Source organism: Mercenaria mercenaria, chromosome 3 (genome assembly GCF_021730395.1).
Source record: "Mercenaria mercenaria strain notata chromosome 3, MADL_Memer_1, whole genome shotgun sequence".
NCBI lineage: Eukaryota > Metazoa > Mollusca > Bivalvia > Venerida > Veneridae > Mercenaria > Mercenaria mercenaria.
In genome coordinates, this window is record NC_069363.1 from 100,214,416 (window position 1) to 100,236,510 (window position 22,095).

Consider the following 22,095-nt stretch of genomic DNA (forward strand, 5'->3'; position numbering starts at 1 on the left):
GTCTGGGACAGTTTAATATGTGTGTTATATAATGTTTTACGGATTTCATGGACAAGCGTATCTTGTATATATATATATATAATAAGTGTTAGAAATTATATACAAACCTATTTTCTCAAAAATCAAATGTATTTTACTGATATGAATGATATAATTACTTACCGTATATTGCTATATACATTTTTTTAATTTACATTTGTGTGAGTCTGGGACAATTTAATATGAGTGTTGTAGGACGTTTTACAGATTTCATGGACAAGCATATTTTGTATATAAATAATAAAAGTGTAAGAAATTATATACAAGCCTATTTTCTCAAAAAACAAATATGTTTTACCGATATGGATAATATAATTACTTAACATTAACTCCAATATCTCTTATATCTAATAATTGTTGTTTGTAAATGTTTGTATGTGAATAAATGTTTAATGAAGCATAGGCCTAAATAATAGTGAAGATTTGATTTAATTACCTCTCTAAAATCTTCATAAATAAATAAATATATCGAGAAATAAAAAGCAATAACAGTATTTATTTATGCTTCTGACTGGCTTCATGATCATGATAACCCTAACTTGAAGGAATTAAAAACATTTTTATTTACCTATCTACTTACACATAACAGATGGGCAGGTAATGGACAAACTTCATTTAAATTTCAGCCATTTTGTAAGGAGTCCAATCAGAAATCATGTTATATCACTCTACTTGTTTCTGTTTAAGGTATCGCCACAGTCACAAGTCAGTATCAGTTCATATTTTCAGGCCGAGTATTTTTCTCTTGAAAATTGCACTAAAGCCTTAACAGCTGGTCAAATTATCATCAACATAAGAAGCATATGATGATTTATTGTACATATGCTGCTTGTAAAATGTCTGAGTCTCGTTTAGACCAAAAGTTTACCCCAAAATATTGAAATTTTATGTGCAGTCAAACTCCAATATAAAAAATATTACAAAGACAAAATTTAGTTAATTTCATAGTACAATATGTATACTGCAAACTCATATGGATTTTTGTCGAAATTATTCCTGGTTATTGCATTAGACACAAAAAGACAACCCCATGTAAATTTAATTTAAAATGTTGTTTGTACATGCATTACTGACCACAGGTAGCCAGGTAAACCTATACATAATCCTATAATATCACCTGTTTATATACATGTAAATTATGTCTGAACAGATAACACAAATTGGATAAATTGATGGTGTTGGGATTTTTGTGTATAATTCAGTAATCAGGTAAAATTTCAAAATAATTTCTGAAGACTTTATTCTTCATGGTCTGCTTTACAATTGGCTGTAATTATCTTTGAAATGTATTGAATATATATTGAGTTTGACTGCACGTAAAATTGCAAAATTTTGTTGTAGAAAAATATCGAATAAAGGTATAATACAGGTAGTGAAATGCACATCCTTTTACTTGCATATATTCACATAGATATTTAAAACATAATTATGACAAATTTATTGACTTTATTGTTACCACTTAGTCATCTTTTATTTTTATGAAAATTTGCATATAAAATTTTGAGTCAAATGGCCGCCACTGTAGGCGATGCCTTAATCTAATGCTGTTCTTCAATCTTTTCTCCTAAAAACCCTCAAACCCATGTTTTTTCGTGCCTAATAAACCTACCTTTGAGATCCAAAGAAAGTAGTCCAGTGATTGTCAATGAATGTACAGATATGTTCCTTCCATCTGAAATATCCACACATTCCTGACCCCGCCAGCTGTAGATTGTACAATGTTAGGTGGACTACTTGCACCCTAGATAAATATATAAACATCTTCTTAGAGGTACAGTGAAATCATTAATATTCATGGGAGACTAATTTTCGTGGTTTTCGTTGTAGAGTCAATTCACAAAATTTAATTCAAATGAAGAAGTAAAACGCCCATTCATGTTCAAAAGTTAATCCAAGAATTCATATCCCAAAGATATTGCCATTTTTACCAAAACCACGAAATTTCAATTCCACGAAATTAAATGATTTTACAGTATGTCACAACAGTGTCTGAACAATGTTTGTATAGTTTTTGTACCTAGATTTCCTAGGTTTTAAGCCACCAGCACAGTTTACTGGTATGTTGCACCACGACTTTCCAGCTTGACTGGTGGAGGATGATAGGTACTCCTTCAGGCATTCGTTCTTGCACAGGCTTTTACCTGGGTGCAAGCAACAACCATCAAGTCAACTGGATGGCTTCTTCACAAGACTACATACACCCAAAGCGAGATTTAAAAGTGTTCAGTGACAAGTGATTCAAAGCAAGCAATCTTAACCACTTATACATGTAGCTATTGAGATTCATCTGTATACAATTTTGAATTTGTATTTGTATACAATAGCCCTGCTACCAAGATACCTTTTCAACAAAATGCTGGACTGCTTGTTATAAAGTCTGTGCAAAGAGCTATAAAAATAAATAGATCGGTAACTTGAAAGGCATATAGAGCAAATCTCGCCAAAAAACGTGACAACTGAATGAGATCTCGTTTACCAAGAGTGACACGTTCTCCACGCGCCATTTTGTATGCAAAAGCAATTATTCAGCGGTAAATTAATTATCACCGTATGACCATGCTTCTTTTGATGGTAAGAAACGTGTACTTTGTGTCTTAAGACTATTTCACATTAAACTAATGTTGTTTTAGAAGCTAACATGTATTTTAGATGTAGTTTCAAAGGTACAAATTGTAACTCCATGCTCGCTGATGTTTGTTTTTACTAAGATAACATCGATTCACGCTCTGACACGAGATCACGCGAGATTACAGCCAGTTGCCATTATGTGTATTTTATACTTCTTTGGTCTGTGGTACAAGTTTAAAGTTAACTGACTAGATATTTTGAGGTTTTTTGTCTACACACTTAAACTGATATGAAAAGCACTGAACAAGAGGTCAGTGGAAAATTTTCAAATTCTGAGTTGAAATATTGAATAAAATGTTGACAGCAAACAAAATTTTTTCGAAAAATTAATGCTGAAAAACACACCACAAAATATACTTTAAATGAGATACTTCACATTCTTTACATTTTGACTAGGACTCGGGGACAATTACTCGGTTTATTGGATCCGATTCAATTACTAGAAGAAACCGATTTCAATTTTGCAAAACCGCTGATTGCTCTCAAACAATAAACATCACGAATTGAACCTTATCTTTATAAACATTTCTTTGAGCGGCACAAAGACCCGCAGTATTTTTCCGCTAAAACACATTGAACATAGTCAATTTAGTGTGTCTATTTATATTCTTGAATTGTAAGATGTTATGTTTTGATGACAAGCCACAATTACATTATATCATGTTATTTTAAGTTACCATTGGAGCCTCATCCGTGTTAGTTCTTCCTCGCCACCTCCACACATCTCACATTTGAAACGATACAGATAGTCTCCCTTTAATGCTGATGCTGGACCACTCTTCAAACATTCTGAAATTGTTTGATATTAAACATGCATTAAGCAAAAAAATAATTGTTTAAAAATACAGTCGACATTGTATTAAGAAACTACCCAAGGGAATGCTAAATTTACAAGCGTACTATCACAGATCTAAACCTAAATCAACATAAACAAAAAATTATTGGTAAAACTGATGGATGCTGGCAGACGTGCAGGTTGATTATGATCTACACTGGTTGCAAAGGCAGAAACAGTTGTGTCCAGCATAAGGGTTAAAAGCCCAAAAAGTGGAATTCACTGTCTGGGCACATATAGTTTACAGATGTTGAATAATCAAAAGGCAAACATTCAGTGAAAAATCATCCAACCGGAACATAAAGACAACTCCTCCAGGGTGTGAAGCTTCCAGATGAAATTCTGGTGAATTCTAGCTAATGGTTGCTGAGAAATACTCTTGATAAGAAATGTTACTACAGTAAAGCTTCCTATGAAGTTTGGCTAAATTTCAACCAGTGCTTAGGCCAAAATTAAAAATATGTTTGTTTTGTCGTAAACCCCAGTCCCGGGGTTAAACTGTTCAACGAGGACCTAAAATGTGGTTGTTGCAATGTTCTTATTGCTCGAGTTTTGGGGGTAAATGTTCAGGATGACCGACACCACTGGCTTAATTAATTTAAGGAAAAGCCAGATTCCTTATAAAGCCACTTTCTGGGCTATTTTAAAGTTAATATAATGCCAAGTGCTGTAATAATAAGTTTAATTATTATAACACCACTTAGATTATAAATTGGAGAAAATCAACACATGTAGTAGAATTAAATGAAGACACATGAGTAAGTCCAGTTTTATAAATCTATTAAATCAAAAGCACTCTCATAACCACACATTTACAACTACAAAGATCTAAATTATGTCTACAAATAAGCTTCTACAATTACTATATACACCAATTATGCAATTTAGTTCCTTTAAAAATATGTCAAAATTATCAGAAAAGTCCAAATAAAATTAATGTATGTAAATTCCAATAATTTTCTTAAGCAAATGAACTAAACTCCAAATTTCTAGTTATTCCCCAATAAAAAATAAAGTCCAAAGTTCCTAAAATTGGCTCCAAATTTTCAATAATTTCCTAACTAAGAGAAGTGTTTAATCCAAAAGTGTAAACTAGAAGAGCCCAGAAATAACTGATAAGCCCATATTTATAGAGAAGCACCAAAAATGCTGCAATCTGATTGGTCAATGACATTTTCCCAAATATGTAAAACTTTTCTCACCAAATGCAAGAAACAGAATAAATGTCATCAAAAACCAATTACATAAACACAAACTAGAAGAAAAACTGCACCTTATCAGTATATTTCAAATTACAAATAAGGCTTTAAAAGCACTTAAATCAAGTGTCAAAGAGTGGACACACAAATTCTCCCAAAGATATCCAATATGGCTGCCAAAATCAGTCTTCACATCTAAGGGCCATTTTTAAAGGATTACAACAGAACAAAGAGCTATAAAATAAATAGATTGGCAACTTGAAAGGCATATAGAGCAAATCTCGCCAACCTCCCGTGACAAAAAAACGAGATCTCGTTACCGGAAGTGGCGCTTTCTCCACGCGCCATTTTGTATGCGAAAGCAATTATTCATCGGTAAAATAATTATCACCGTATGACCACGCTTCTTTCGACGGCAAAAAAAACCCCTGTACTTCGTGTCTTAAGACCATTTCTCATTAAACTAATTTTGTTTTAGAAGCTAACATATATTTTAAATGTAGTTTTAAAGGTACAAATTGTAACTGCATGCTCGCCGATGTTTGTTTTTAGTAAGATAACGCCGAATCACGCTCTGACACGAGCTCACGCGAGATTACAGCCAGTTGCCATTCTGTGTATTTTATACTTCTTTGAACAGAACAAGGATTCTAAAAAATCTACAAAATTTCACATAACTAAAAATTAATATCATTGACATGACAGTAAAGTTTCAGACCTGAACAATATCTCTAAATATTGTTAATAAATATTTTCATTGGTCAGCTCTAGTCTGTAAGAAGTGGACTAGCAAAAATGTAAGCAAAGTAGATTTTTCATAATTACTTTAAAGCTACATAATGTCATGTCCTCAAACTTTACATAAATGTTAAGACATATATTTACAATATATTGAAAGTGGATATACCATGGCAAAATATAAAATATGTATTTAGCATTTAATGGTTTCTGCTGATAAACTTTCTCAAAGTCGGGAGTTTTTTAGGTATATTTTTGGGAATAACTCGAACAATATTTATTCAATCAGGTTCAAATTTTCAGCAAAGCTCCGTCTTAATGTATTCTTTAATATATGATAAAAGAACATGGTAACGTAAACTATTTATTCAGATATTTACAAAAAGCAAAATACTTCTGAGCCAAAACCCAGGTTTACCACACAGCTCCGCCCTTTGGAAAGAATGCATTTGACCAAAATGCATTCCATTCCGGCCTCGGAATGTCACATGCAACATTTATGTAATACTGAGGTTTTGGCAAAAATACAGTATTTATAAATTGCATGAAACTAGCAATAATCGACATCACACAAATATTAGCAATATGCTATCAGCTGGTTATACTCCATATCAGCTGAAATAATTCTTACTCCTTACACCAGTATCTCGCAAAACAAATGGCACCATTGCCATGACGTACACCTTAAAATGTACTTGTACTGAATAATTTGTATTTCACAATAAAAATCATTAAATCTCAAACCAAAATAATGAACAAATGAACATAATCAAGTATAAATGTACTTTTACCATATGTAACATAATGAGCACCTGCAGACTTACAAAGTATTACCAATCTACTGACAAACTTCAAACAATATAGAGACAGGTAAGTGTTCAACCTGGCAATCTAAATATTGAATGATCAGTCACAAACTTGACATACACAGAAATGCATAACTTTTGAATGCATTAATTTAAGTGATATCAAAAATACCAAACAGTAATATCTTTAAGAATCACATCTCTAACCATATTGCATCAAAAGTATTTATATTTTACACAGTATATAACTGTTGGGTACACTATGAATGCAAGATAGAAATACTCAAAATAGCCTTTCATACAAATCAGAAGTAATCCAGTCCACCAGTGAACGGTGCAATGGTAAATCCTAGCTCAATTCCTTTGAACGGTACCATGTTTAATCCAGAATCAGCAGGCAGGTGGTCTTCTCAACAAATCCCAGCAAAACCTACAAACTCATTAACAAAAAAGTTAATAACAGTTGGCTAGACAGTCTTTAAAAATAGACACACCCAATCCATCACAAATAGAAATAGCAAAAAATACTCAATAAAGTTCAAAGTCCAATAAAACCATAGTTGAACTTTATAAAGAGTCTTAATTTTAGTTAATTAGTCTGACTGATCTGAAAAGTTCTGTCCCATTTGCAACACAAAATTAAACTTCTGATGTCTTCAACTTCACACACCAATAGCTCTCAAAGTCTTGGAAGTTTATGGATTCCAGCCATCAAATCTGTTGATATTTTTCCTACATGGAAACATCATATAAAATGTTACATGGTCTTAGCTGTCTAAATAGCACACATCTGAATAGACAGCACAGTTCTGCAATTCTGGTCCTATAGCATCAAGTTTATATTTACACATATTTACAAAAGAAGTCACTGTCTTCAGCAAAATTCATCATATATGGCTATAATGAAATAGTCAAATATAGATGGAAACATGTTAAATTAACATTTATAGTCACAAAGTCTTTTTGATGAGTTGGTCAAAAGTTGTCTCCTCTGCTTGTCACGATCCTTATTAGATGGTGACCTATACTTCATTGTTGGTATGCTTGAGCTTGAAGTTTTGTTCTTTTCACTTTCCTCGATTCTTGAAAGGGAAGTTGTTAAGTCTGTGCAAAATGTTGATAACACACTTTTGCATTGATTGTACTCCGTCATAAAGTCCTCTCCCTGGCGCCCAACATGAGTACTTTTAGTGTTATTTCTAGAGCGACGCAGCGGGGCGCCCCGCCCTGCCCTTTTTTACTGCCGCCACGCTGCCCGTAAAATGTGCCCTGTTGCCTTTGATCTTATGCTAAATCCCGCCAAATTCCCTGTTGAAATGCCTCGACGATTTTTGATCAGCAAATTACGTCACGGCGAGTGCACACAGGTAATGAGAATCAATGAAGTGTTAAAACAAATTGATAAAGAGTATGGATCCTGTGAAATGTCAAAAAAGCGTGCGTAAGCTGCCAGCTGATTACCGAGCACGTGAAAAGTGCCCTAGATTTCTTTGGGCAAAATTTAAATTAGACCGTCGTTTAGTATATCAAGTATATATCAGTGCAGTTTGATTCTACTGTAATTTAAACTAGAAAATGCACACATTTTAATGATAATCGAAAGTAAAAGAAAGTTTAGAATGTCCGTTCACGAGTCTTATTACTCCCGATGTCATATGCAATTTTTCCATATTTCCTTCAAAAAAGCTGACAGTCCGTGTATTTTAATTGATGAGAAACATCAAAATATGTGGAACTATCTCTTGTTTACCCAAGTGGGTCATTTAAACTGAGTAAAAACTACTTTCAGACAACATTCCGAAAGTGTACCAGTATCCGGATAGTATATTTTGGATATGCGATTTAGTAAACTTTAACCTTACTGTAATAGCACTTTTCTGTTAATGAAATATTGATGAAAGACCTGGTAAATACATTAGGACTTTTGATAATTATCAGTTCACAATGTGACCTGAAACAGGCCTTTAACTATGTTGTTTACAACATGATCTTGGTTTCAAGATTAAGCTTATATTAAGGCCATCCACTATTTCACATTCATATGAATAAGCTGACATTCTTGGTGACATTTTTAAGAGAAAGGCTTGAATGGTTTAACCTATACTATAAAGTAAGTAAAAAGCCTTTGTAAACTTTGTTACTAGTTTTGGGAAGATTTAGCACTTTATTCTGTGACATTTCTTTTAAGTGTGCAATAAAGATAAATGGAATACATACATGTATTAACTATAGACATCTAGAAATGCAACTACTGCTATGGTAACCTTCACATCTAAAAGGGCACCCTGCCCCTTTCGGACAGCACCCTGCCCCTTTTTGGCAGCACCCTGCCCTTTTTGAGCTCTAGAAATAACACTAACTTTTCCCCATGAAACGAGTTGTATGAAACGAGTTGTATTTTTCTTACAGGTCTCAAACCATGTAATCATCTCTACAGCTTGATAAATGTCCCTAGGTTTCTTTGTAAGGACATCGTAAGCCAGTCTTTGGTCTGGAAGTCCTCTTAGAAAGTGTTCCACAGCAAGTTGTTTGTATATTTGAAATCCAATCATCCCTGGATATGCCCTTGCCATAAGCTGATTTACCCTTGCACTGTATTGTTGAAGTGTCTCAGAAGGGTGTTTTTGAATACTGTACAAATTAATCCTATGGATTTCTGGCACCGCACTCTGCCCAAAACGAGTTGTTAGAGCCTCAACGAGTGTCTGTGTGTTTTCAGGTAGAGGCAAATTTCACAGCATCACCTTTCAAGGCCAAGATTAACTGTAATCTATATTGTTCATCTGTCCATGCATAGTATTTAGAAAACCGTTGTAGCTGCCATAAGAAAGCCTCAAAATAACCTTGCTTCCCATTGTAGGTAGGTAGTCTGTATCTGGATTCATAAAAATCTCCTTCATACTGGTTCAGGTAGCTTGGAGTGTGATTCCAATCTTGGTCACAATTTCTCATTTTGAAATTAATTCCTACATACATTCCAGAATTAAAGTCAGTATTCATTCTAGAATCCATCCTTATGTCACTTATTAAATCCATTTTAGAATCACCATGTCTACAGATTCTACTCCAAAGCCTTAACTTTTTATTACTTGTCTCAGAATTGTGGAAATATTCTGGAGTGTGATTCCTATCTTAAGTCACAATTTCCTATACTGGTATCAGTTTCAACATAACATCCCAGAATAACTGTTAAAATCCATTCTAGAATCAACTTTAAATCACTTTATTACATACTTTCATGAATCACTTTGTCTACTCCATTAAATGATATATAGCTTTTCTGTACATTAGATACAGATTTTTAGCCTTTGTCACAAAATTTGGGTTTTAAATCCTCTTTCGATGTAAGTATCCCACAATTATGATAATCCACTTTAGAAAGCTGAAGAAAGAGCATCTATGGGATTAATTATAACATTTAACTTAGTAAAATACATGGAAAAATGTAGCAGACGCACCGATGCTGTGCTCCCCTGCCCTTAACTCTAAGGTTTAAAGAAAATGTAGCAGGCACACCGATGCCGTGCTCCCCTGCACTTAACACTAGATTAGTAATGATCGCAGGTGCACTGATAACGTGCTCCCCTGCTCTTAACACTAAAGTTAGGAAAAAATGTTGCAGGAGCAAAGACTAAGAGCTCAACTGCATCTACAACAAAAGTTATGAAAGAAATGTACAGGCGCACCGATGCCGTGCTCCCCTGCCCTTAACTCTAAGGTTTAAAAAACGTTGCAGGCGCACCGATGCCGTGCTCCCCTGCTCTTAACTCTAAGGTTTAAAAAACGTTGCAGGCGCACCGATGCCGTGCTCCCCTGCATCTAACAAAGTTTGAAAAATGTAGCAGGCGCACCGATGCCGTGCTCCCCTGCTCTTAACTCTAAGGTTTAAAGTAGGTGGCAGGCGCACCGATGCCGTGCTCCCCTGCCCTTAACCCTAAGATTAAAAAATGTAGCAGGCGCACCGATGCCGTGCTCCCCTGCTCTTAACACTAAGGTTAGGAAAAAATGTTGCAGGAGCAAAGACTAAAGGCTCAACTGCATTTACAACTAAAGTTAGGAAAAATTGTAGCAGGCGCACCGATGCTGTGCTCCCCTGCCCTTAACTCTAAGGTTTAAAAAATGTTGCAGGCGCACCAATGCCGTGCTCCCCTGCTCTTAACTCTAAGGTTTAAAAAATGTTGCAGGCGCACCAATGCCATGGTCCCCTGCTCTTAACTCTAAAGTTTAAAATATGTTGCAGGCGCATCGATGCCGTGCTCCCCTGCTCTTAACTCTAAGGTTTAAAAAATGTTGCAGGCGCACCGATGCCGCGCTCCCCTGCACTTAACACTAAGTCTGAAAAATTGTGGCAGGCGCACCGATGCCGTGCTCCCCTGCCCTTAACACTATGATAGGATTTGGGAATTCAGAAAAAGTGAATGACCTGATTTAATAATCACAGGCCCAATCACCCAACTGAAGATTTGTATAGCAATAGAGGAAAGCCTAGTTCATTCACAGGCCTTCCACACACTATCACCACAAGAAAGAAGGAGTTGTGATGCAATAAGCGATAGAAGAAAGCCTAGTGTATAATACAGGTCTTCCCTACTATCACCTATGTTTCAAAGATAAAAGTATAATCCAGAGGTCCTGTTGAACTGCTGAGGTCCGATTCTTAAAAATGATTCCTGCAGTATGAATTATTTCCAAATAATATTCCTGTATGAAATCCCACTTCTGACACCAATTTTGTCGTAAACCCCAGTCCCGGGGTTAAATTGTTCAACGAGGACCTAAAATGTGGTTGTTGCAATGTTCTTATTGCTCGAGTTTTGGGGGTAAATTTTCAGGATGACCGACACCACTGGCTTAATTAATTTAAGGAAAAGCCAGATTCCTTATAAAGCCACTTTCTGGGCTATTTTGAAGTTAATATAATGCCAAGTGCTGTAATAATAAGTTTAATTATTATAACACCACTTAGATTATAAATTGGAGAAAATCAACACATGTAGTAGAATTAAATGAAGACACATGAGTAAGTCCAGTTTTATAAATCTATTAAATCAAAAGTACTCTCATAACCACACATTTACAACTACAAAGATCTAAATTATGTCTACAAATAAGCTTCTGCAATTACTATATACACCAATTATGCAATTTAGTTCCTTTAAAAATATGTCAAAATTATCAGAAAAGTCCAAATAAAATTAATGTATGTAAATCCCAGTAATTTTCTTAAGCAAATGAATTAAACTCCAAATTTCTAGTTATTCCCCAATAAAAAATAAAGTCCAAAGTTCCTAAAATTGGCTCCAAATTTTCAATAATTTCCTAACTAAGAGAAGTGTTTAATCCAAAAGTGTAAACTAGAAGAGCCCAGAAATAACTGATAAGCCCATATTTATAGAGAAGCACCAAAAATGCTGCAATCTGATTGGTCAATGACATTTTCCCAAATATGTAAAACTTTTCTCACCAAATGCAAGAAACAGAATAAATGTCATCAAAAACCAATTACATAAACACAAACTAGAAGAAAAACTGCACCTTATCAGTATATTTCAAATTACAAATAAGGCTTTAAAAGCACTTAAATCAAGTGTCAAAGAGTGGACACACAAATTCTCCCAAAGATATCCAATATGGCTGCCAAAATCAGTCTTCACATCTAAGGGCCATTTTTAAAGGATTACAACAGAACAAGGATTCTAAAAAATCTACAAAATTTCACATAACTAAAAATTAATATCATTGACATGACAGTAAAGTTTCAGACCTGAACAATATCTCTAAATATTGTTAATAAATATTTTCATTGGTCAGCTCTAGTCTGTAAGAAGTGGACTAGCAAAAATGTAAGCAAAGTAGATTTTTCATAATTACTTTAAAGCTACATAATGTCATGTCCTCAAACTTAACATAAATGTTAAGACATATATTTACAATATATTGAAAGTGGATATACCATGGCAAAATATAAAATATGTATTTAGCATTTAATGGTTTCTGCTGATAAACTTTCTCGAAGTCGGGAGTTTTTTAGGTATATTTTTGGGAATAACTCGAACAATATTTACTCAATCAGGTTCAAATTTTCAGCAAAGCTCCGTCTTAATGTATTCTTTAATATATGATAAAAGAACATGGTAACGTAAACTATTTATTCAGATATTTACAAAAAGCAAAATACTTCTGAGCCAAAACCCAGGTTTACCCAAAGAAGTATAAAATACACAGAATGGCAACTGGCTGTAATCTCGCGTGAGCTCGTGTCAGAGCGTGATTCGGCATTATCTTACTAAAAACAAACATCGGCGAGCATGGAGTTACAATTTGTACCTTTAAAACTACATTTAAAATACATGTTAGCTTCTAAAACAAAATTAGTTTAATGTGAAATGGTCTTAAGACACGAAGTACACGTTTTTTTTTGCCATCGAAAGAAGCGTGGTCATACGGTGATAATTATTTTACCGATGAATAATTGCTTTCGCATACAAAATGGCGCGTGGAGAAAGCACCACTTTCGGTAAACGAGATCTCGTTTTTTTGTCACGGGAGGTTGGCGAGATTTGCTCTATATGCCTTTCAAGTTGCCAATCTATTTATTTTTATAGCTCTTTGGTTTACCACAGTTTGCTGTCTACCTACCTACCCACATAAAATGCTGCGCCCCAAAGTTTTTATTGGACATTATGCTGGTCAAATGTTTTTTTTTTAAGTTGTGATATGACAAGTGCCGCATATATTTTAAGTAAGTAAAATAATAAGTAAGAATGTTTAAATTGTATTATTTAATTTCATTATTTTATACAACATACATATGTAGATTTGTCTTATTTGTACAGAAGAAATATTCTGTAAGAAACGATCATATATCTACTGGTAAAAGTATAAGCCCCCACAAGAAAAAAAAAATTGCCTACCTACCTACATTTGTACCCAACTTTAATAAGTGTCGGGAGACAGCAAACAAGGACTTTTTTTAAATGTGGCCTTAATCATGAAAAATACCCCGGACAAGAAGTGTACACTGTACTACATGCATAAACTTCTATTGAGTAATCAAAGTGAAAAATCATCCGACCAAAATATGGTGACATGCCCAATCTCCTTTTGATAGTGAAGCTTCCAATGATGTTTCCCCCAATTCCAACCAGTGGTAATAGAGAAATACTCCTGACCAGAATTATACTGTAGTATACTACTGTCAAATAATCAAAGGGCAATAACTCTTTGAAAAATCATCGACAGAAACACCAAGACAATATATGTATCTCCTAATTGTGAAGCTTCACATGAAGTTTCACTAAATTTCAACTAGCGGTTGAGAAATACTCCTGAGAGAAATTTTACAGTAGTATACTACAGTTGAACAATCAAAGGGCAATAACCCATTAAACAAGAGCTGTCTGTAAATTTAGACCTCATGCTATTTTTCATAATGAGAGTCTTTGGGAAAATCATAACTTTCGTAACATTTTTGCGAATAGAAATTTTTCTACAATGTAGATTTTGATGAAGCATATATATCATGACCTATACAGCGATGAAATAAAATGTATAGGTCAGTGTGTATTTTTGAGATATGTGATCATGATTAAAGTGAACCAAATATTTCATGCTGATTTTGAGACATTATTTGGAATTATTTAATGTGTCATAGGTTTTAATAACATATTTTGACTTTAGAAATATAGTAACAGTGCCATTTTAATAAATTTACGCACAGGTTGTCATTAATTCCTAAAATGATGTTCATTTACGTACGCCGAATCAAGGCTTTATTCTACATTTTCCGGATAAATGAAGTTACGCCATCACTTCCGGTTAAACTTTATCAAACGTGCAGAATTACCTAAATTCCAATAAGTGGTTGATGAGAAAAACTCCAGACACTTATTTATCACATATCAACGAGTACTAAATAAAATTCATAATTTAACCACAAGATGATTACCTTCATGAAACTTTCTTTTACATTTCTCACAGGAGAAGTAGTATGTACTTGTAATGTCTGGTATTCCACAGTAACAATGTCCAGCAGCCTCTGCAGACATCTAGAATGCAAATATTCGTAGCATAAAAATAACAGCATGCATGTGAGGCATGTAAAATCAGAGCTAGGAAGACACAGTTAGGAGTTCATGGGTCAGTTGTACAGATATTTATTGGGTACAACACCCATGAATTAGTTTGCAGTTCAGTTTCAATTCAGCATTCAAGTTTTTGCTTCTTTTTCTCTCTTGGCTTGCACTGGTTTCACACTCACTATCGAATCCAATAGAATATTCAATATACCTATTACTATGTTTTAGGGAATCATTTTTTGCTGGTTTAAAGAATTGCTAGAGCGCTTGTTTACTTTTTACATTTTAGAAAGAGACGTACATATTTGTTGTTTCCTCTGCACCAGAAGTTGATATTTTAGATCAACACTGCTTTAAACTACACTATCTTACCATCAAAATCATTTCCTATCTATTTGATTTACGCACACTTTGAGTGTATAATATAGTTTTTTCTAGGTTTATATAGTACCATTCAATGTGGGAGAATGAATGCCGACCGTGCTCTGTTACGTAAAGCATCCAGACAATTCAGATTTTGTTAATGCTAGTAAAAAGTCATTGCGTGCATCTGACATCTACATCTGTATGTGATGGTGTCAAATTTGAACATTGTATCATGGTGCGCAAGAATAAAAGATAAATGAAAAGTGAAGTATGAAAAGGCTCGGAAAAGTGCAATATCTAGTAAAAGTAAGGAAGTAAAAGTAAAAGATTGCCCAGTTGTAATATTCCTTAAAATTCTATATACACTCAGTCAAGCTTGCCTAGCGCTATTAGGGAAGTGTCCCCGCCAGCACAGCTCAGGAGTTATATTTTTGGAAGTAAACCACAACTGGAGGAAACTCCCTGACCCCATGCTATTTAGCAGGCTGGCCACATTGCCCTATCGGGCTTAAAAGCCAAATCGAGCTATTATTGCCTGATCGGGCTTAATTTTATGAAAAGAAGTGTGAAATTATGCCCATATCACACAGGTTACAGAATGACTTGACGGCAATTCTTCAAAGTCCTGAACTTTGTACATTTTGATTACCGGTGAATAAGTGCATTTATGAAAAAAATATCTTGTTTGATGTGCAGCTATACTTGAAAATTACTTTTTTATGCATATAAACATATAACAACTAGCCAAAACAACGTTATCTTTGCAAATCCTGTATCCATTCACTCATTTGTTTCAGGAGGCCGCCGTCTTGTCTTCCGGGTTATGTTACAAAAATTGCAACTATTGTAAAAACTTATATGCATATATCGTCAGCATCCTTTTGTTTCACTAACTGGTACGGACTGTGCCAAAAATATTTACTGTAATTAACATTAACTTTGAAGCCGATGAGTCTGACAGGTTTGACCATTTTATGCGAGTTTGCTGGTTAAACTGAACGATAGTTAAATAAATGTAGACATATTTTTTTTATGAAATAAACTATAGCATTAAGAACCCGTTTTGTTGTATATCTAAACCCCAATAACTTTCTCTTATTGATTGTGTATGTCCCATGAATTTCGTGCATTTTCAACATATAATTCTTGTTATGTTATTAATTATAGACGTCATTTCAAGGTTGTATTTCAAAGAGAGACATTTTTCAATATGGCATCTAAAGCAAGTCCCCAACCAGGCTGTTACAATTTCTGAACCAACATGTAATTACCTTTATCTGTTTAGTGTTGAAGACCAAGGAGACTTATTAACTTAGAATGTCCGTCTGTTTGTCATGTTTTGCTTTTTATCAAATTCACATGAGACTTTGAATGTAGGGAAATTATCAAGTGGACTGGACATGACATTGTGTATATTGTTATGAGTTTCATGTGCGATCATTTAGTTCTGTCCAATTTTTAAAACATATAGGATTTTTCTTTAGATAATTTAAGGGGGAGAAGTGCCATTTGATGATGACATTATTTTCTTTAAATTTACTCCTTTTGCAATGTTATTGAATGATTATTTATGAAATATATTTTTCATCTATTTCATCTATGGGACCCCCACACCCAATCCAACATCAACAAGCTCGAGAAAGTCCAAAGGAGGGCACTCAGGGCAGCCCGGTTCTGTACTGGTGACTACAGACACACCAGTAGCGTTACCGCCATGATGCAGGAGTTGAACTAGGAGACACTAGAATCCCTTTGTCAACAAACCAAGGCAGTAATGATGTACCGGGTCATCAATCACTTGGTGGACATCCGAGCCCATTTACTGGTTCCACACACCAGAGGCCATGCAAACAGAATGAGATTCCTACAGCCTTTCACCCATGTAAACGCATTCAAGTACTCGTTTTTCCCTTCCGGAATCCAAATTTGGAACAGGCTTCCAGAAGAGGTATTGTCAGCCCCGAACCTAGATGTCTTCAAGACCAGGATGGGCAGGCTACACATGTAACTCTGGAGCAGAATGTTTTTATCCTGTTTTTAGATGCACTGATTTTCCCTTCACACATGTACATACTCATAATTATGCTCCAGAGGAGTCCAGCACATTATCCGGAAGAAGAAGAAATACCCTATTAAAAATATGCAGTCCAATATTTTTTATGTAGACTGTAGAAATTATGCAAACAAAAGGATGCTGATGATATATGCATTTTACAATATAGGTGGCAAATTTGATAACATAACCCGGAAGTCAAGTTGGCGGCCTAGTGAAAAAATTGAGTGAATTGGTTCAGCATTTGCACAGATATCATTGTTTAGGCTGGTTGTTATATGTTTATTTGCATAAAAAGGTGATTTTCAAGCATAGATGCACATCAAACAAGACATTTTTGAAAGATTTTATTTCATAAATTTTATGTACTATTTAGTCAAAATGTACCAAGTTTCATAATATTAAGCCATCGGGCAATAACAGCTCAATTTGGCTTTTACGCATTGGTTGAGAGGGCTAAGACGCTTTCCTACGGAGGTGAAGGCCCCTGGTTCGAATCCTGGCTACTCCCATTGCGGTGTGTCCTTGGGCAAGGCACTTTATCATGATTGCCTCTGTCGACCCAGCTATAAATGGGTACCAGCAAATTGCTGGGGGTGAGGTATAATTGGTTTTAACTGTTCTTAATATAGGGTCATAAAACTTACCTTTACCTTAAGCCCGATCAGGCAATGTGACCAGCCTGTTAAGAAGGGTTTGGTAGATAATATATTCATATTAAACATTATCTAGCAAATTCGACAAAATAAGTATGAAAAGAGGTGCCAAAAAATTGGGGACGAAATGACAAATTTGAAATCGTCATGGAGGATGAATGACCAAAATGGGGACGTGTTGACTATGGTAGTACAGAACGAGTTGACTGTAAATCCCATAGGGGTTTTGCTCATGCCTAGGTCCAGGCCCTACCCTATGTTTTTCTTATAGGGTAGGTCCTGGACCTAGGCATGAGCACAGACACTGGGGTCTGGAACACCAAACCCCTCCAGCCCAAACCACTATGCATCTGTATATATTTTTATGATCATCATGGTATATCCAGGCACAGACTTTAATCACACGAGCAATGTTAAACTTATTTAAACTAATTTGAAAATATATAGAATCTCCCGCTAGCTTAAAAATACACAAGATATAAATGTTCGCCAGAAATATCTCGCACACCCACCTTGAAAAATCGTCCCATGTTTACTATTTATGCAACTTTCCTATAGAATTTTGGTGTTCTTTAATACAATACATTTTTTTCTTCACGATGATGTTCATGATAATACTTGATCTTCACTGCTGTCAACAAAATACGCGAGAAATATTACAATTGTGAAAAGTTTTGTTCCATTTACAAAATCTTTTGACTACGTAAGCTGTGGCTTCCGGCTTCGTACGATAAATAAACATCGCGTAATGAATGTGGGAACCAGCTGGTTCCAGTATTCACTGCGCGAAAAATATTTACCATACGAAGCCGGCAGCCATAGTTGACGTAGTCGAAAGATTTTGTAAATGGAGTGAATTTTTTGACAATTGCAGAATTGCTCGCGTATTCTGTTGACAGCACTGAAAATCCAGTACTATCGTGAATATCATCTTGCAGAAAAATATGTACTGTACAGAAGAACATCAAAATTCTATGGGAAAGTTGCATAAATAGTAAACATGAGATGATTTTTCAAGGTGGGTGTGTGAGATATTTCTGGCGAACATACTATCCTTCGATCATCTGTTTTGACGCTCATGAGTTTTGACGCCCTTATTTATTTTGCGGTCAAATAGGTATAAGTGACCCTTTATGATGCCAAATTACACACGTTTGCAAAGCAGGCAATATTTTACCTTGCTCAAATAAAACATTAATGCATTCGACAGATTTACAGTAAGATTATATTATTTTTTCGTACTTTGGTGTATTTTTATGTCTTTATAATAATGCAAAAATCTCCAATCCTTTAAAAACCTAATTCTTACAGAAGCAACTGGTCAGGAATTCAGATCTTGGTTTTCTCTTTCACCCAGCTATTTTTCAGTCACAAGACAGTTCTTTGACTGAAATTTTGAATAAATTTTAGATTTTTCACTCTCCTGTACCCTATACACCTTGTATCATTTGAAAACATTAAATTAATTTAATTGAATATGGTTTTGCTGCTCTTTGGCAAATCTTGTTGTAAATAAAGAAGGTCATGCTTCTAATAAGTTTTCACTGAAAGTACCAAAGTTAGAGCTGTTAAAAAGGGTTATATATTTTTGTGTCCTCACTGTTTTGATAATGAATGACTGCTATTAACAATATGTAAAGTGAATAAAAAAGATCACATTTTACAAAGAAATAGTAAAAAGGTCACTTAAAAAGATTAATATTAATTTGTTTATTGTCCTTTTAAGTTTCAGGTCTCGACTGCATTCACATAGAAATATACCAGCCAAATATGATTTTGGTCATATAGGCTCCAGAAAAGTGAAGTTTTGGTTAAGAGAGCCAGCCAATCAAAAGGCGTCATTTCTCATGAGCCTTAAAAATATGGATGCCTCGATGGTCAGTCAGCAATAATACAAATATTGACACCTTTTTGCCCACAGAATTCACAAAACAAGAATAAAATAAAGGGAGACATGCCATAGTTTATAACAACACTATTTATTTGTTTAATTTATCTATATTACTAATGAAATATATGTTAGACTGCTTAAAGGCGTCAAAACTAATGACTCTAGGATATATCTTGTGTATTTTTAAGCTAGTGAGAGATTATATATATTTTCAAATTAGTTTAAATAAGTTTAACATTGCTCGTGTGATTAAAGTCTGTGCCTGGATATACCATGATAATCATAAAAATATATACAGATGTGTAGTGGTTTGGGCTGGAGGGGTTGGGTATTCCAGAGCCCAAGTGTCTGTGGGCATGAGCCGAACCCCTGTGGTAAATCCTGCATGCATGGAACCCCAACGTGCATTTGCAAAATTTAGTCTATGCTTTATAAAAACTTGAATATATTCGAGGTCACAATCAAGTGCATTAAGAACAATATTTCTGTAGTTTCTAGGCAATGAAATGTCTTGGAATATTAAACGAAGCTTACTTTCACTTCGCGTCTGTACAGTTCGTCTAATTCTCGTACAGAATACGGTATAGTTTCCGGGTGTCTTACTGGGGTCATACACGACTAAAAGTTAATTATTATTATTAGGTAGCAAGGTACACTTAGATGCGAAAATTTTGGGCACGGACGGTCTTACATGTAGCGAGTCGCAATATTGCACTTCCCCTATGAGCAAAATTTGGTTGGCTATTTTATAAATTGCGTGCATGTTTTGTGCTTTTAATTAATGGCAAGATCAGGATTCTCATACAAGAATAAAGAAAGTTATCAAAGCGAAAGGTTTACATCATCCATGAAAAATAGCGTGCCAAAATCATCAATTTTGCACCTTTTGAACAGCCTACAATGATCCCGCTGCAAGAACACTGTCCAATTTTACTGCATTTCTTAATTTAATAGTCCTTACTGAACGTCAGGACATAAACGGAATGGGGGCCTATCCAGCTCGTTTTTTTCGGAAAATAACGAAAATGTTCCTGAGTATCAATCAACAAGCACAGAACCCTTCCGTGAATTGAATTTTTCCGCGAAATGGTGTCTCATTGATCATACAAAGCTACCAGCAGTTAGTTTTCCAACTGACACCAGAATTTTACATGTATCGGCTGTATATATTTTCTAAAGAATTAATAATCATTATCTCTCACCTTAATTTACATGCATCCAAAATCACGATGTTCTCTTTATAACAAATATTGACGGGGGCCAAAATTCGAAAGTGTACCCTGCTACCTTAAGATTTTTCAGTTCATGAACAAAAGAGGGTTTTACTTGTTCTGAACTTTTATATGTCTTTCGCCAATTCAACCAAATAAAAATGTTTTCAATAGCATGAAAAGAAGTCTGTATGAGAGACTTTAAACTTGCCCACCCCTAATGCACAAATTTAGCCAAAATTTACAAATCGTCGCTACGAGACAAAGAACGTACAATACATCCGTTTTTACCATTTTCTGACATGATTTAACGTATTTTGTCATTAGGAATGATATAAGGGCAATTCTGCACCATTTTGCGAAAATAAAATGTCTCCACCCCTTATTTGCTTATTTCATGGGGTCCCCACCGTCCGACCATCCCCCTAATTGACGAACTGCATAGCTGGTGGGCCAAATATGCGCTGTGTGGGTTAATAACGATAAAAATGATGTTTTCACTGTACCAGAACCTTGTTACTGGAGCTGAGTATATATTGACTTTTATGCTTTTATGTGTCCTCACCGTAACATTTTTGAGCTGCTGTGTCGTCAGGTAGCGTTTTAAGTGCCCAGAAAGTTTGGAATATCGAAGAGATGGTTCTGAACTACTTGAAACCGCACAAATTTAAGAGTTCTTTCAAAATTTAATTTTGGCAGATTTTCCTTAAGGTAGCAAGGTACACTTACATGCGAAAATTTTGGACACGGACGGTCTTACATGTAGCGAGTCGCAATATTGCACTTCCCCTATGAGCAAAATTTGGTTGGCTATTTTATAAATTGCGTGCATGTTTTGTGCTTTTAATTAATGGCAAGATCAGGATTCTCATACAAGAATAAAGAAAGTTATCAAAGCGAAAGGTTTACATCATCCATGAAAAATAGCGTGCCAAAATCATCAATTTTGCACCTTTTGAACAGCCTACAATGATCCCGCTGCAAGAACACTGTCCAATCTTACTGCATTTCTTAATTTAATAGTCCTTACTGAACGTCAGGACATAAACGGAATGGGGGCCTATCCAGCTCGTTTTTTCGGAAAATAACGAAAATGTTCCTGAGTATCAATCAACAAGCACAGAACCCTTCCGTGAATTGAATTTTTCCGCGAAATGGTGTCTCATTGATCATACAAAGCTACCAGCAGTTAGTTTTCCAACTGACACCAGAATTTTACATGTATCGGCTGTATATATTTTCTAAAGAATTAATAATCATTATCTCTCACCTTAATTTACATGCATCCAAAATCACGATGTTCTCTTTATAACAAATATTGACGGGGGCCAAAATTCGAAAGTGTACCCTGCTACCTTATACCAGATTTGTAGAGCGCCCTTTTCACATGGAATATACGTTCAAAGGCGCTTACAATTAAACATGTGACACATCGCAGATATGTAGGAAAATAACAAAACATGACATATGCAATCACAAAACTGAAACTGAACAATTTGATTAAACGCCTTTTTTAAAAATAATATATTCAATGGCGTTGTACATAATAATAAAAATAATAGTTATTACAACAATATCATAAATGAACAATGATA

General features: G+C 34.8%; 1 protein-coding gene across 3 annotated transcripts in view; it reads right to left on the reverse strand.

Moving 5' to 3' along the window:
* LOC123523869 (cysteine-rich protein 2-binding protein-like) overlaps positions 1-19,875 on the reverse strand; it is a 63,467-nt gene extending 43,592 nt beyond the window's left edge. For all 3 annotated transcript variants that reach the window (XM_053539475.1, XM_053539474.1, XM_053539473.1), the window contains exons 1-4: positions 19,824-19,875; positions 14,194-14,293; positions 3,345-3,456; positions 1,649-1,780 (exon numbers count right to left, since the gene is read on the reverse strand). In XM_053539475.1, coding sequence (XP_053395450.1) covers positions 1,649-1,780; positions 3,345-3,456; positions 14,194-14,293 — 344 coding nt within the window. In that variant the 5' untranslated portion in view covers positions 19,824-19,875. The remainder of the gene's footprint in view (positions 1-1,648; positions 1,781-3,344; positions 3,457-14,193; positions 14,294-19,823) is intronic.
* Positions 19,876-22,095: the final 2,220 nt, after the last annotated feature.